At 48.3% G+C, this 16,591-nt stretch overlaps 1 protein-coding gene across 1 annotated transcript; it reads left to right on the top strand.

The window, feature by feature from the left end:
- Nucleotides 1-1,308: 1,308 nt before the first annotated feature.
- Nucleotides 1,309-14,635, top strand: LOC309526618 (uncharacterized protein). Its single transcript, XM_082212925.1, has 4 exons — nt 1,309-1,504; nt 3,747-3,851; nt 5,021-5,150; nt 12,291-14,635. Exons 2-4 carry the CDS (start codon nt 3,752-3,754, stop codon nt 12,565-12,567), a joined length of 507 nt encoding a protein of 168 aa, XP_082069051.1. The 5' UTR covers nt 1,309-1,504; nt 3,747-3,751; the 3' UTR covers nt 12,568-14,635.
- The last annotated feature ends 1,956 nt before the right edge of the window (nt 14,636-16,591 follow it).

Consider the following 16,591-nt stretch of genomic DNA (forward strand, 5'->3'; position numbering starts at 1 on the left):
GGGGAGGTAGTGAGTTTGGGCTGAAAGTTGGAGTGGGCTAATTCGGTACTAGCAGGGAGCTGCTTTAATGCTTATTTTTCAGGGAATGGATTCCAAAGAGCCGGATTTCTAACTATTCAAAGCATACGCAATGGAAATAAGAGTGACCAATACACACACAGAGAGACTAGTAGGGATCCCCTGCAGCCTCCAGCATGGACAATTGCACATCCAGTTTGTTCACAACTTGCCATAATTCTGAAAAATTGCACTAGCAAAGGGGTGTAAGGTTAGGTCCAGCTTGTGAAATCCTTTTAAAGATAATATGGACTTGGAAGGTGCTCAATATGAAGCTGAAAGAGAATTCTATAGGCAGACATGGGTTTTCTGGATTTCTATGAAGTGTCCCAACACTTGAACCCTTCACCCAAAGCTCATTAGCTTTCGAAAATTGCCTTCCTTGTACACATGTCAACTGGCTTTGAAGAAAACTTCCCTGTTTGCATGCATGCAGTAAATCCTCCTCCAGCAAAATACTGGATTCCTGCTTTTGCCCTGGGCAGTTTGCAGTGCCAGCTTTCTAGGAAAATCGTAACCTGGCCCTGTCCAGATTTTAGGTTCTTAGATGGGAAAGGGTCTTAATGCTGGGCAGAGCCCTAGCAATAAACGATGTTGCTGCCCTCAAACGCTGTCACTTGGCAGAAAAGGAAATGACACAGAAATGAGCTGGCAATTTCTGTCCCGTAAAGAAGACCAGCATCCAAGATGACAGCTGAATTCTGGAATATCCACCAAAGCATTGACTTGAGAGTTAATGGATTCTTGGAGCTGGACAGCTCCTGTGAAGACCCATCATACCCTAAGTGAAAGAGATTAAGAGAAAGGCCAGAGCCTCTTCTGATGAATATTTCACTCCATCCAAAAGAAAGCAAGTTCTGGGAGGGGTTGTCTTCTTGTAGCAGAAGAGCAGGGAGCCTGTGGTCCTCCCAAATGTTACAAGGCTCCAGCTCCCATCATCCTTGATCATGCTGATGGGTGTTGGGAATCCAAAGACCACATGTTCCCTGCCTCTGCCTTAGCATCAACAGTGACCTTGGACTCCCAAATCCAACTTGTGCAGAGGGATTGGATTGCAAACTTTCTCTGAAGCTCCGTAACAAACCAAAGACAATTCAATTGGGCAGGAGAGAGCTCTCTTACCCTCTTCCGCCACGTGTCTGTGTCCTGAACTGTACTTTTGCAATTTCTGGGAGTTGTTCCACTGTCCTGTAGGCTTCCTCCTTCCTCCCTCCCCCCCCACCCTTTTGAAGGAAACAAGCCATGGCCTGGGGGCCTCTCAATAGGCCCAAAGGATCTGTTTGCAATTAAAAGACTGCTGTGTGGCTTGGCAGAATTCCAGGGCAGCTTGGCTATAAGGCGAAGAGAGGCAGACCTTGGCCAGAGAGAGAGAGAGAGAGAGAAGAAAACCCTTGGACTTGAAAGAGCAACTGCCACAATTTACCATCTCTGATTCTCTGTTCAACAGGTAAGGAGTTTCTCCTTTTTTGCAGTCTATAAACCTAGTTCTGAGCATTATTGGCTCTCAAGCTACTTGGGGAGAACGTTCTCTAAAGGGGTTGCCGGGTTTCTGGGTACCCTTTAAAAGGTAAAGGGACCCCTGACCATTAAGTCCAGTCGCAGACGACAGGTTGCGGCTCTCATCTCTTTACTGGCCAAGGGAGCCGGTGTTTCTCCGCAGACAGCTTCCGGGTCATGTGGCAAGCATGACTAAGCCGCTTCTGGCGAACCAGAGCAGCGGAAGGAAACGCCGTTTACCTTCCCGCCAGAGCGGCACCTATTTATCTACTTGCACTGGCGTGCTTTCAAACTGCTAGGTTGGCAGGAGCTGGGACCGAGCAACGGGGGCTCGTCCCGTCACGGGGATTCGAACCGCCAACCTTCTGATCAGCCAGCCCTAGGCTCAGTGGTTTAGACCACAGCGCCACCCATGTCCCTTGGGGTACCCTTTGCTAGTGCCAGATCTCTGCCTCCTATTTGGGCGCAGTTCCCAGCAGTGTCTCCTGTATGTTCTTGGGGCCCATTGCAGTGGCTCTGATGTCTTGGAAGAGAATTAATAGAGGAGGCAAGCAAGATGAAGACAGCACACAAAAGTTCTGAGCTGTCATACCGGCTGTTCTTAGCCTCTCATCCAAGCAGCTTGTCAGCACATAAATCACAGGAAAGAATGGAGTTAATATCCGAGAAGATTCTAGTGTATCCAGCCCTGCGAAGTATCTGCTGTTTCTTCATGTTTTGGATTAAAATGTTTGGGGTTACCCTTGAGATCACGGGTAGGAAGCAGATGCAAGCAAAGGATAAGCCAACATTTTCCAGCAACCAAGCAAAAGCATGTTGAGCAACCCAGATAAACAGCCTGACTAAGCAGATAATTATTGTTGGGCCGGTCAAAATGAAGAGAGCCTTCTGTTACTGGTCCCAAGGCTACAGATTAGAGATTCTGCCTTGCTCCTTGTCTGCAGTCGCTACTGTAGATGCAGGTTTGGTATGTATCCTGTCCCGTGCTGCCAGCCCTTCTCAGCTCTGTCTCCACTACAAGGATGTAGCAAATGCTTTTCTGGCTGCTCCAGATCCTCCAAGTGTCCCTATTTTCCAGGGACAGTCCCAGATTTACAGAAGCCACCCCAGTTTCTGATATGATCCCAGAATGTCCCGCTTTTCCTTTGTTGTTGTTTAGTCGTTTAGTCGTGTCCGACTCTTTGTGACCCCCTGGACCAGAGCACGCCAGGCACTCCTGTCTTCCACTGCCTCCTGCAGTTTGGTCAAACTCATGCTGGTAGCTTTGAGAACACTGTCCAACCATCTCATCCTCTGTCATCCCCTTCTTGTGCCCTCAATCGTTCCCATCATCAGGGTCTTTTCCAGGGAGTCTTCTCTTCTCATGAGGTGGCCAAAGTATTGGAGCCTCAGCTTCAGGATCTGTCCTTCCAGTGAGCACTCAGGGCTGATTTCCTTAAGAATGGATAGGTTTGATCTTCTTGCAGTCCATGAGACTCTCAAGAGTCTCCTCCACCACTTTTCCTTAGGACGTCCCTATTTTCATTGGAGAAATGTTGGAGGGTATGGAGTTATGCAACCCCCAAGCCAAAGAGATAAGTAACTATACAACCTTCAGAAGACATCTGAAGGCAGCCCTGCATAGGGAAGTTTTTAAGTGTTTTTAAATGTTCTGTTATGTTTTTATATATGGTAGAAACCACCCAGAGTGGCTGGGGCAATAATAATAAAATTATTCTTATGAAATAGGTAGGACGTCCCTATTTTCATCGGAGAAATGTTGGAGGGTATGCCTTTCTCTCCTCCCCCAAATAAGAGCAGAAGGTTTAATGCCATACTTGTGGGTACACAACATTGGCATGTTTTGTGGCATGGAAACAACTCAGGAAAACCTGGGTCCAGATTCTTGCATCACTGGTTCAAACCACTGGGCCACATTCCCTTTGTACCTGATGCACACAGACTTGCTGGGATCTGACCTATAAGTGGACACATGCGAATGTGACATTGCTATGGCTACAGAGCCAGAGAGGCCCCTGTTTTTCCCTTTTCCATTTGGTATGAACAGCTTGTGACCATCCCGGCTGGGAAATGTCCATATGGGAGCCGTCAAAGCGATAGGGGTGAGGAAAGAGGACTGTTGTTGCGGAACTAGTACTTGGGGAAGGGAGGCTTCTCTGATGCATTTTCCCTTCTCCTGTCCCTCTGCAAAGGCACCATGAGACAGATCTTCTCCCTACTGCTTTTGGTGGCAATCTGTTGCGCCGCCAAACCAAAGAGGCAGCAGGCAACGTCAGAATGGGACTACAGATCTGAAGGTAAGGTTCCAGATTTGCTGGGTGCCAAAGAGTGGGCTGATGCCACGCAAAGCTTGTTTTGTCTTTTGTTTCATTTCCATTTGCAAATGTGCATTTGGGGCTGCAGATTTCCCGGTTTTACTATCCATGCACAGGTCTTGCCTTCTTGGTTTTGCAAAGCTAACACAAAACTAATAGGGTACATGGGCTCTAGCCAGCCAACTCACACTGGACAGATAAGGAAGTAAGCTTGGTTTCTGAACTGTCAGCATAAAAAAACCACTTTTGTGAAGGTTTTGAACACAAGACCCAAATCTCCCCTGCATACATTCGCAATGCTTTTGAAACTGTGGACAGAAGATTAAACTTCCCCTCTGCCCCTATCCTGTAGAGCTTTAATCCTGTTTGAGCATTTTTTGATTTACCCATAAATCCATTCCCACTCTCTATATCTTGTCACCATGATATACTTGAGGATATACTTCCAGGGATATACTTCTAGGGAAACAAATTCCCTGAAATTAAATGTTTAAAGAATGGCAGTTCTGTATATTCCCCTCCCTCTCTTGGCATATGTAGTCTCGACATCGAATATAATAACACCTCAGTTTCTAAAGAGGCTTCCATGTTCTCAGTTGTGTATGTTTTGTATTAGAATGTATTTTTGGTCTTTATATAAACTTCTTAATCCATCAACAGATGTGAACAAGGTGGGTTACATAGTTTTAAAATGCAGCTGATAAACCAAGTTTATTCTAATTCCATCTGTCTTAGGATGGATTTCATATGTGAGCTTTTTGTTTGCAATTATTTAGTCTGACAAATGATTCAAATTCTGGTCTGATGGAAATGGTGGGGGAGCCCTCCCTTTCCGAGCCAGGAAATGGAATTGCAGAACTGCTATAGTTCAGAGAAAGGTGTATGTTCTTCTATATTATTACAGTCGTACCTTGGATCCCAAACATCTTGGTACTCCGACGTTTTGGCTCCCAAACACCGCTAACCTGAAATGAGTGTTCCGGTTTGCAAACGTTCTTGTGAACACTTCCTGCAGCCAATCAGTAGCCGCATCTTGGTTTCCAAACGTTTTGGAAGTTGAACGGACTTCCGGAACAGATTCTGTTTGATTTCCAAGGTACGACTGTATTACTACTATGATATTCTCTCATACTCCCAATTCTCTCTTCCAGCTGAAAAAGTAAACATGAGGGGATGTGCCAACCTCACTGTTGTTCTGGACAACTGGAAGTTTGCTATTGTGTCTCAAATGAAGAATCTTCTCCTCTTTGACCACCAGTCTGTGTTGCCTGACTATGGAAGGTGAGCCTGGGTAGTAAAGGTGGCAAGAAAATGGACTTCTGCTGTGATCTGTGCAAACCTGCTGTACAGTCACCATCTTGGGTTTGGCAGGTCATGTATGGCCGCCTACTTGGGACTCAATAAAGCAGCCTGTTTGGCAGCAATCTTGGAAGTGCGTGGCCAAGGGGCTCTTTTCAGTTTTGTGGGCTACAAGTTGTAAAAGCAGTGCCTCCCAAACTTGGGTGTCAGGGAACTGACATCGGAGGAAAGGGAAGTGGTAGGGCTCCCAGAGACTGGGAGAGAGTCAACAGCTAAAGCAGGGACCAGTAGGGGGAGCGCGGGGTCTCTGGAGGAGGATCTCAGTAATGCTGAGAGACACGCAGCAGCCCAGGCAGGAAGCAGAAGGGGAGAGAAAGGGGTGAGAGACACTTCGAGCGAAAATAGCGGGGAGGTGTCAGAAGCAACTGCAGGGAGACCTATGCTTCGCCGGAAGCTGTCACGTCGTGAGTCCAGGAGACGCGTTTCCGTTAAGGAACTTCTTTGCTGGAAGCGCTTCCGCAGACAGCCACTGTCGGACTCTACAAGTGACTAGAGCAGACATGTCTGAGGAGCTCTGTCACACACAGAGGTTTGTGGGGTCGCACAAACTCTGAAGGGGCACTATTTTAAGCACAAGCAGCTAATCATCCCCTGACAGCAGTCCGACAGTCTCTGTACGCTGCCTGTGCAGGAGAAGGCATCATGAGCGACCCAGCAGGAGCCGGAGCCGCAGGGGGGGGAGCTGGTCCAAGCTTGGAAGACAGATACCGAGCATTGGAGGTCCAACTTGCGCTGCAGACGGCGAGGCTCGAGGAGAGGAGGGCTCAAGATGCAGACAAGAAGGGGAGAACCACTCAGTTCCCCAGAAAGGTACGAGGATTAGTGCAGAAGTTTGGGGGGGACCCCAAGGATTACCATGCCTTTAGGACTGAAATGCAATATGCCCTGAATGTGCAGTTTGATGAGTTCCCTGATGAGGGATCCCGAGTTGCTTTCGTAATTGGGCATCTTGAGAAGGGGGCGCGAGATTGGGTTCGACCCCTGATGGCAACGCACAACGATATCCTGAAGGACACTATGAAATTCTTTCGTGCAATGGATATCATGTTCTCCAGCGATATTGAGGAGGGGGGAGTGCGCAGACAGCTAATGGCTTGCAAGCAGGGAAGCAGATCTGTCCGTGAGTACTGGACTGAATTTACCATGCTGATTCACAGATTGGGGTGGGATTTATCGGCAGCACCCATTCAGATGCTATTTGAAGAAGGTCTTTCTTCAGCTGTGAAAGACGAGCTGGCCAGGAGCCCCAGGGCGGTGTCTATGGATCAGCTGACCAAATCTGCGCTGACCATTGGAGCGCGCCAGGAGGCAAGAGCCTTGGAGAGGCGGGAAGGGAGAGGGGAACGTTGGAAGGAGTTACGCATTCCAGACATTCCTGAGCCAGCTTTCCCGCCGGCAGAGCCGATGGAAATCGGAACAGCCCGCGCGCGCGCAGTTTCAAAGCCCAGTGAGGGGGCGAAGAAGGAGGGAAAGGGACCCCGGAAATGCTATCTCTGCCAACAGCCAGGCCACTTTGCCAGAGTCTGCCCCCAGAGGAAGGAATGGCAAGGGATGGTGGGAACTGTTGAGGGGGAAGAGCAGGGAGAAACGGAGCAGGTAAAAGCCAACGCCTGGTTGCCAGCAGGGCACTGCAGCCAGGCCAAAGAGCAGTGAAAGTGCCCCTTTCCCAAGTGCCAGTGCCAGAAGCTCCTCGACCTGCTCTAGTGATTGAAGTGTCGCTAGAGTTGCAAAATGGACACCCCCTAAAAATAAAGGCGCTGTTGGACTCAGGCAGCTCCTGCAATTTCATGAGCAAGGAGTTTGCGGCTGAACACCAGATACAGACTATCCCCTTAAGCAATCCCCTGCAGGTGACCACGATCGATGGCAGAGAACTGTTGGGAGGAGGCGTCAGCTTGCAGACCATCCCAATGATAATGAGGGTGGCAAGGCACACAGAACTGATAGCGTTTAATGTGGCCACCTTGGGAGGCGCTCCCATTATTTTGGGAATGAGCTGGCTAGCCCTACATGATCCGCTGGTGGGCTGGCATCAAAGAGTGGTTTCCTTCGGTTCCGCACATTGCTTAGAACACTGCAGGGGGGAAAAGGGGTCAGCAGGGGCCCAAGCCACCCTAGCGGGGACGGAAGTGATGGAGAAGGGGAAGGTGCCATCACAGTATGCTGATCTCAGCGACGTGTTCAGCGAGAAGGAAGCTGACCAACTACCCCCGCATAGGCCCTTTGATTGCCAGATCAATTTACTCCCTGGAGCACAGCTTCCTGTAGGCAGGTTGTATGCCATGTCAGACAGGGAGATGCAGGAGTTGCGAGCGTTCATTGACAAGAACCTGAAGAGAGGCTTCATCAGAGAGTCCAAGGCAGCGGGGGGTAGCCCAGTGTTTTTTGTGGATAAAAAGAACACGGACAAGCCGAGACTGGTATGTGACTTTCGGGCCCTAAATGCAGTGACAGAGCCGGTGGCTTTTCCTATGCCCAGGATTGATGATATTTTGACCAGGGTGCGAAAAGGAAAGATTTTTACAAAGCTGGACCTAAGGGGGGCGTACAACCTGATACGTATAAGGAAAGGGGATGAATGGAAGACCACCATGTTCACCCCTTTGGGGGCATTTGAATATCTCGTTATGCCTTTTGGATTACAAGCAGGCTCCGCGTGTTTTCAAGCCTTTATGAACCATGTACTGGGGCCTTTGCTCTACAAGAATTGCGTGGCCTTCTTAGATGACGTGTTGGTGTATTCGGAGAATGAGGAGCAACATGTGAGAGACGTCAGAGAAGTGTTGAGCAGGCTGCAAGCCAACAGACTGTGGGTGAAACTGGAGAAGTGTCAGTTTCATACCAAGGAGGTGGAATTCCTGGGGTACCGCTTGTCAGACAAGGGGTTGGCCATGGACCCCGGCAAGGTTCAAGCGGTGCTGGAATGGAAAACCCCCAAGACTAAGAAGGATGTGCAGAGGTTCCTAGGGTTTGGAAACTTTTATCGTAAGTTCATCCGAAACTTCGCTCACCTGACGGCGCCCATCACGGACTGTCTCAGCAGCAAAAAGAAGTTTGTTTGGACGGGGGAGGCGGAGCGAGCGTTTGAGGAACTGAAAAAGGCCTTCGCCTCTGACGAACAACTTCTACATGTGGATTTACAAAAAAGGCTGAGGGTCGAAACAGACGCTTCTGACAGAGCCATAGGGGCGGTGCTTCTTCTGCAGCCAGGGAAGGAGGGGTCCGAGTGGCGACCGTGTGCCTTCTTTTCGCGAAAGCTGAACAAATCTGAGAGAAACTACACGGTGTATGACCGGGAACTTCTTGCGATTTATGAGGCCTTCCGGAGATGGAGGCACCTACTAATTGGTGCACAACAGAAGGTGCAAGTACGCACGGACCATAAGAATCTAGAGTATTGGAGAACTGCGCGAGTGCTCAACCAACGGCAGTTGAGATGGGCCCAGGAGTTCTCCAAATTTAACTTTGAGATTTGTTACGTACCAGGCCAGGAGAACGTTAGGGCGGACGCTCTATCACGCAAACCTGAATATTTGGAGGGAGAGGGTGCACCCGAAGAGACCCATGTCATTCCCGAGGATCGCTGGGTGTGTGGGGCGGCACTGGTGGGGCTAAGGGAACTGATAGAGGGAACGGTGCAGGATGAATATGCCCAGGACAAACTCAGGGGTCTCAGGAGGGAGGGAGACAAACCCGGGGGTTTTGAGGAGAGAAACGGGGCGTTGTACTACAAGGGAGCGTTATACGTACCTGAAGGAGAATTGAGGGAAAAGGTACTCAAGCAACTGCACGATAGCCCCACAGCAGGGCATTTTGGGCAACACAAAACCATGTGGCTGGTTACCAGGGAATTCTGGTGGCCCAAGGTCAGGGAAGATGTGCGGGAGTATGTGAGAGGGTGTGACCGATGTCAACGAGCCAAGGGGGAGAGGCGGGCACCGGCAGGTTTATTAGAACCACTACCCACGCCGGAAAGACCATGGGAGGCAGTGGCAATAGATTTTATGACTGATCTGCCCAGGTCCAAAGGGAAGACAGCCATTATGGTTGTGGTAGACCTGTTAACCAAGATGGCCCACTTTATAGCCTGCTCACATGCGGTCACAGCAGAAGAAACCGCTAAATTGTTTGTGGAAAATGTGTTTAGATTGCATGGTGCCCCCTTGAGGGTGGTTTCGGACCGAGGGAAACAATTTACTTCCAGGTTCTGGAGGAAGCTCATGAGCTTATTGCATGTAGAGGTGAATTTCTCAACTGCCCGTCATCCAGAAACCAACGGGCAGGCGGAAAGAGCTAATGGTGTCCTCCAGCAATATTTGAGGTGTTATGTGAATGACAGAGAGAATGATTGGGTGGAGAAGCTGGCGTTGGCAGAATTTGCCTATAACAATGCGGAGAACGTGTCCACGGGAATGAGCCCTTTTTTGGCCAATCACGGGTGTCATCCCCGAGCCTTCCCAGGGGGGGAGGGGGAGAACTGGAGCGTTCCAGCCGCAGAACAGTTCGTTGAAGAAATGGAAGCGATCCAACGCCAGCTCCAACTTAATTTAAACAGGGCGAAGGAGGAATATAAGAGGCAGGCAGACAAAACCAGAAGGGAAGGAGAAAGCATTAGGGTGGGGGACCAGGTGTGGTTGTCCACCCAAGGGTTACCATTTAAAGGAGGTTGTAAGAAGTTAAGACCCAAAAGACTGGGCCCATTTGAAGTCACGCAACAGGTCAACCCAGTGGCTTTCAGACTCCGGTTACCTAACCACATGAAGTTGCACCCAGTGTTCCACAGATCATTGCTGTCACCGTATATAGGGGACAGAGAGGGGAGGGTCAATAGGGGACCAGCTATGGAGGAAAAAGAACACAGCTACCATGTAGCGGAGATTCTCGATTCCAGGTGGAGGGGAGAGCAAGTAGAGTATTTGGTAATGTGGGAAGGGGAGCCGGAGTCGGAAAACACCTGGGTCAGGGCAGAGGATGTAGATGACGAGGTTTTGATTGAAACTTTTCATCAGAGATTCCCTCGGAAACCCCAGCCAGTGGCGAGGTTCCGGAGGGAATACTTCGCCACCACCGACGAAGAAGAAGAGTTGGAGGGGTTCGCTGATTCCGAGGTGGAGGAGGATTCAGCGAGTCGGAACGAAGACCGATGGAGGGAAATGTTCGAGACGTCGGAAGATGAAGAGGATTCTTTTAGGGGTTTCAGCTCCTCACCGCCCAGAGGAGAGAGTAGGGGCGGGGGAGAGGGGGGCCCTGGAGGGGAGGTGGATGTCAGGGAACTGACATCGGAGGAAAGGGAAGTGGTAGGGCTCCCAGAGACTGGGAGAGAGTCAACAGCTAAAGCAGGGACCAGTAGGGGGAGCGCGGGGTCTCTGGAGGAGGATCTCAGTAATGCTGAGAGACACGCAGCAGCCCAGGCAGGAAGCAGAAGGGGAGAGAAAGGGGTGAGAGACACTTCGAGCGAAAATAGCGGGGAGGTGTCAGAAGCAACTGCAGGGAGACCTATGCTTCGCCGGAAGCTGTCACGTCGTGAGTCCAGGAGACGCGTTTCCGTTAAGGAACTTCTTTGCTGGAAGCGCTTCCGCAGACAGCCACTGTCGGACTCTACAAGTGACTAGAGCAGACATGTCTGAGGAGCTCTGTCACACACAGAGGTTTGTGGGGTCGCACAAACTCTGAAGGGGCACTATTTTAAGCACAAGCAGCTAATCATCCCCTGACATTGGGTCTCCAGCTGTTTTTGGACTACAACTCCCATCATCCCTATCTAGCAGGACCCGTGATGGGAGTTGTAGTCCAAAAACAGCTGGAGACCCAAGTTTGGGGGGACACTGTTGTGAAGGCTCTGTCTTAAGCTGTTACCCTCCAGATGTTGTAGGACTACAACTCCCATCATCCCTGAGCGTCGGCCATGTTGGCTGAGGTTCATGGGTGTTGGAAGTTCATCAGAATCTGGACAGCCACAGGTCCCTCATTCCCTCACCTAAAGCCATTGGCTCAACGAGAGGCATCTGCCTCTGTCAGTCCATGCTATACTGTGAAGAAATCCCCTGTAAGTAAACTTTGGTTTTTTGTAGCTGGTTTTTGGGTGGTTGCCCTGCCTAGATACTCTGCATGCAGTTTGGCATTATGGGAAGATCTTGCTCTGAACTTTTGCCAAAGTGTTTCTCCCTTAAGTATTATTGCAGTGTCCCTATTATCCAGGGACAATCCTGGATTTACAGAAGCCATCTGATTTGATCCCAGAATGCTCTGGGTTGCCTTAGGATGTCCCTGTTTTCATTGGAAAATTTTTGGGAGGGTATGGAGTTATGCAATCACCCCAAGCCAAGGAGACAAGTAACTATACAACCTTTAGAAGACATCTGAAGGCAGCCCTGTATAGGGAAGTTTTTCCCTGTACAGTGGTACCTCGGGTTAAGAACTTAATTCATTCTGGAGGTCTGTTCTTAACCTGAAACTGTTCTTAACCTGAGGTACCACTTTAGCTAATGGGGCCTCCCACGCCGCCACACGATTTCTGTTCTCATCCTGAAGCAAAGTTCTTAACCCGAGGTACTATTTCTGGGTTAGTGAAGTCTTTAACTAAAATGTCTGTAACCTGAAGCATCTGTAATCCAAAGTACCACTGTATAGGGAAGTTAAAATGTATAATGTTTTATTATGCTTTTATATATGTTGGAAGCCGCCCAGAATGGCTGGGGCAACCCAGTCAGATAAGCAGGATATAAATAACAGAAGAATAATAATTAATATTATTATCAGGGCTTTTTTTCCAGCTGGAACTCAGTTCCGGCACTTCTCATTTGCAGAGGCAGAGCAAGGTGGGTGCAGTGGGTGCTGTCTGCCCTGGGTGCCACCCTGGGGAGGGGGGTGGTGACAAAATCCCAGCCGGGTCCAATCGCAGATAATGAAGATGGAATAGGACATCCCTGTTTTCACTGGAGAAATGTTGGTGGGTATGTTATTGGTTGCTGTGGAAGTGCTCCTTGCTTTGGGCTTTGTAGCCCACTATAGAGGAATTTCTCTTGTTTGTTTTACACCTTCCCTTGCTTCTTTCCTTTCTAGGATCAAGCCACTTTCCGACGCCCTCAACGACCTGTACCTAGAATTCAACGCCCTCAAGGAACGGCTTGGAGAACTGACCACGCGCTTTGAAGGAGTGGAGTCTTTTGTGGATGAGATGAACAAAAAAGGCCAGAGCCAGCCTGTTGCTAAGACTCCCCTCAGGGTTGCCCAACCAGAGGTGGAGAAAGCAAGTTTCCCCTTGCCAGCCAAGCGCCGGAGGGTCCTGATTCGGAATGGGAGAAAACCCACAGAACCACTGACAGGTGGAACACAGTAGAAACTTTGCTGAGGGGTCTCCTCCTCTGTTCCGGAGTGTTCCGGATCTTACCAACTCCTTTAGAGACCAAATGTATCTGTCTGTCTATCCTTTCCCCTCTGAAAGTCTGGATTCAGTGAGAGACAGAGACCTAGATAGAAGCCTTTCCTTGGCTAGTGAGTCTGCGGCAACAATTTCACTCTGTGCTTGCACTGCAAAAGGTATAAGGAGGATGGATTCTGGGGACTGTAGAGTTTAGCTGCATGGTTCCATCCAAAGAGGGTGGTTTGATTCTCAAGGCGGCCTGTTCCTTAAAATCCTCTCACACAGCTCAACCCGACAGGGAACGAGGCACCTCTCAGTATTATCAGTATTGTACAGATCTCAGCAAAGGTGATGTCCTGCACTTTGCACATTTCCAGTGTCGTAGAACCTTGAGAATAAATATTGCAGTGGCCACAGCACCGGTGTCACAGGTAATCGTTGTAGTCGAGCACAGTTGAAGGAAGTGTCTGGCAGTTGCGTAGGAATCTGTTCATTTCTGACAGCTGCAGCCAACGCCTTACATTTCGTCGTAGGATGTAGTAATGCTTAGACTTCCAGGGTACAGAATCTTATGGAGAATGCCAGTGCATAGGCTCTTGCTTTCCAGATGTTGTGCTCTAGAGTTTCCCATAAGCAGTAACATGTACAGCCTCAAGAAATACTGAATGCAACTGAGGAATAATCGCATCTGTTCCCCCCGCCTGCCCTCTTGCTAGTAGGAGCAAATGAAGGCAGTTGATAAATAGCAACGGAACTGTGCTTGCACATACTGCAGAAGCAAGCAGATAACTCTGAATTCAGACTCTAAATTAGTTTTTTCTCCCCTGTGTGTCCATTTTTAAGTGCAAACTCAATCTCTTCTCGCATACCAGAAAGAGTGTTCAATCAGGAGCGGCTTTGCTTTTCCTAGATGTAGGTTTATTAAAGTGACAGACGCCATAAACGTGCGTGCAGACCCTATGCAGGTTATGTAAAGGAGTGTGCAGATGCTATACTTGGTGATAGCGCACTGAAAATCTCAGCCACGTTATGCCTAAATGGCACCTTGGACGGAAACCTAGTCATGCTTTGAAAGCGAAGTCATGCCATTTGAATTAGGTAGTCAGCTCCCCTGGCTGCCATTTGCTTCTTAGCCTGGAATGTTGCTTTTCCTTTAAATAAAATAAAAACAAAAACGACCCACCTCCACCCAGTGTCACGAGAAAACCAGCAGAATGAATTGTAAACAGGATCTGTCTTCCCTTGCTGCCCACCCCCAACTTGGCTCTACAAGCCGAGGCCCCTTCTCGGAAATGGGAAATGCCGTGCCAGATAGCCAAACATCATAGATTAGCCGGAGCCAGATTATGAGTAACTGAGTTTTATATAATACTCCCCATTCCCCTGGGGGGCTAACAGACACTCCTCTCTCTCAACATTCAGTATGGCTGATGGGCACTTGCCCTTCATTTCCCTGCATCTTGCCCCCACCCCCAGCCTCCTTCTCAGGGCCAACATGTTAGCATTTGGATGATGGGAAGGCAAGGCTGTGGAGAATCGTTGACATTCCCACCCCCAACCAGCCCAGCAGGTTTAAATTGCTGCGAGGCACAGGGGATTTCAAGTGTCAACGCCTGGGATTCAGCACACCTGACAACACCTCCATACCAAAAAAATAAGTGGTACCAGCCAGTGTTAGAAATATATATATACAGTGGTACCTCGGGTTACAGACTCCGCTAACCCAGAAATATTACCTGGGGTTAAGAACTTTACCTCAGGATGAGAACAGAAATCGCACGGCAGGCCCCATTAGCTAAAGTAGTACCTCAGGTTAAGAACAGTTTCAGGTTAAGAACGGACCTCCAGAATGAATTAAGTTCTTAACCCGAGGTACCACTCTGTGTATGTGTGTGTATATATGGGGGGGGGGCAACTAGACATTCTGTTTTGGTGACTGCAACCTTGGTTTAAACTTCTCTTTCAAGTCTGTTTCTGAAATTCTTTTGTAATAAGACAGCTGCTTTGAGATCCTGTATTGAATGTCCTGGGAGACTGAAGTGTTCTCCTACTGGCTTCTCTGTCTTGCGATTCCTGATGTCAAATTTATGTCCATTTATCCTTTGGCATAGGGTTTGGCTTGTTTGTCCAATATAGAGAGCTGAAGCGCACGGCTGGCATTTGATGGCATACACAATGTCAGAAGATAAGCAATTAAATAGGCCTGAGATGGTATATTGGATGAATATGAAAAATTTCACTGCACACCACTGGAGATTTCAGTAAAAGTTTGCTTGGAGCATGTCAGCTATGCAATTCATGCCAGACATTGGTTTGTGGATGTTAAAGCCTCCAAAAGCACCTCCAGGTAAACTCTTAAAACAGGTCAAAAATTATACAGGATAAAACTGCAGGAGATTCAGCTCGATAACTGCCATCGTGGAAGGGTTTCCATACAGAAATGGGGAAAAGTGTGTCCTCCAAGCTTTGCTCCACTTAGTCTCACTTTATATTGCATTATGTCCGCAAAGTTTTCTACTCACTTTTCTGTTGTTGTTGCCAAACTTTCAACAACATTGCAGGGCAGGCGATTTTCTTCCAGTTGTACAAGTGAGTGAATTTTCAGCAAGGTGCCCTGTGGCCAAAGTGGAAAGTGCAACATTTCTCCTGATGAAAAGCTGTTAACACAGAGCTTTCCAAACCGTGTGTCGGCTGCAGTGTGTAGCTAGGTGTGTCGTGCAAACGCTTCCCCACGCTCTGAGAAGGGGTTAATTTAGCCTCCGGCTGGCTAGCAAAACTGAATTACCATGCCGCAAAATGATGCAGGTCTAAAAAGTGTGTCACCAACATGAAACGTTTGGAAAGCTCTGCTGTAACAAGTCTCCCAGCTATTCAAGTTCAGCTGGAGCATTTGGCACTGAAATCCCTGTATCCGTATTTTATTTTTATACGCTTTCCCCACTATCTTTTAAACTGTAACCTTAAATGAAGACAAAGGAGGCAACACACTGTCCCAATAACAGTTGCTTTGCTTATGAAGCTGGAAGCCAAAGTACACCCGTGTTTTGTAGCAAGATGAAGAATCAGTCTAACCTTTGTACGTTGCCAAATGGATCAAGTCTAAGAACATTTATCAAAGCTTTCATTGGAAGCTTCCCTAAATGTTGCCCTTATTTCAATATAACACTTCCCAAGCCACTTTGTTCCTGACCTAATGGACAAATCTAAGGCAGTACAGAAGCACGGAGGCGCCATCCATCATAGTCACTATGTCACAGTGTTGAAGTCCTTTACTTGTACAGATGCAGCTCATGGCCTGTCCGAAGTGGAATGCCAAATTTGGGAATGAATCATTCTGTAGCTTCTCATATGCTGTACTTTTACTCTAAATGCATACATGTTTTAAAAAGGGCTTTAAAAAAATCAGATTACTACCTTTAGCTCTGATAACTTTTATAATACCAGACGCGCTCTCTCTCTCTCTCTCTCTCTCTCTCTCTGTCTCTCTCTGTATGTATGTATGTATATAATAGTTCTACATGAAAAATCCCCAAAGCTACAAAACTTCCACACTTGTGTACATCTAACCTTTTAATAGTCCCTGCCCTCAGGCTGAAAATCTTACTAGTTTCGCAAGCCATTCTGGGAGACCTTGCACTTTTTTATTTTGGCTGTGTGATTTTTGTGACTGATGCAAGAGCTCTGAATGGTTTTTAAGTGCAGCAACTACAGTGGTGAGATGAACATGTATGGTTTATTACGGCATATGGAAGGCATAATGGTCAGAAGTAACAAGGACTTGAATGACTGGATTCTGTGCTGAAGGGAGAAGCCAGCCTCTGGATTAGGCCCAAACGCACCTGATTTATCAGTTCCACATTTCTCCCTGCTCCCCATGGCTCAGTCTTCCGCTTTATCCTGGTTTATTTCCCAAATATAGCTCTGTCCCACGGCGGGCAGTGATGCCCTCTGCTGGTTCCACAGTGCTATAACTCCCTTTTTGCTTTTTACGCCAAGAATC

Source organism: Podarcis vaucheri (genome assembly GCF_965113315.1).
Source record: "Podarcis vaucheri genome assembly, chromosome: 2".
Taxonomy (NCBI): Eukaryota; Metazoa; Chordata; class Lepidosauria; order Squamata; family Lacertidae; genus Podarcis; species Podarcis vaucheri.

Excerpts from the sequence above, each read along its gene's own strand:
- LOC309526618 (XM_082212925.1), top strand. The coding sequence starts at position 3,752 with ATGAGACAGATCTTCTCCCTACTGCTTTTGGTGGCAATCTGTTGCGCC. Across the intron at positions 3,852-5,020 it reads ATGGGACTACAGATCTGAAG|CTGAAAAAGTAAACATGAGG; the intron begins GTAAGGTTCCAG and ends TCTCTCTTCCAG. Across the intron at positions 5,151-12,290 it reads GTGTTGCCTGACTATGGAAG|GATCAAGCCACTTTCCGACG; the intron begins GTGAGCCTGGGT and ends TTTCCTTTCTAG.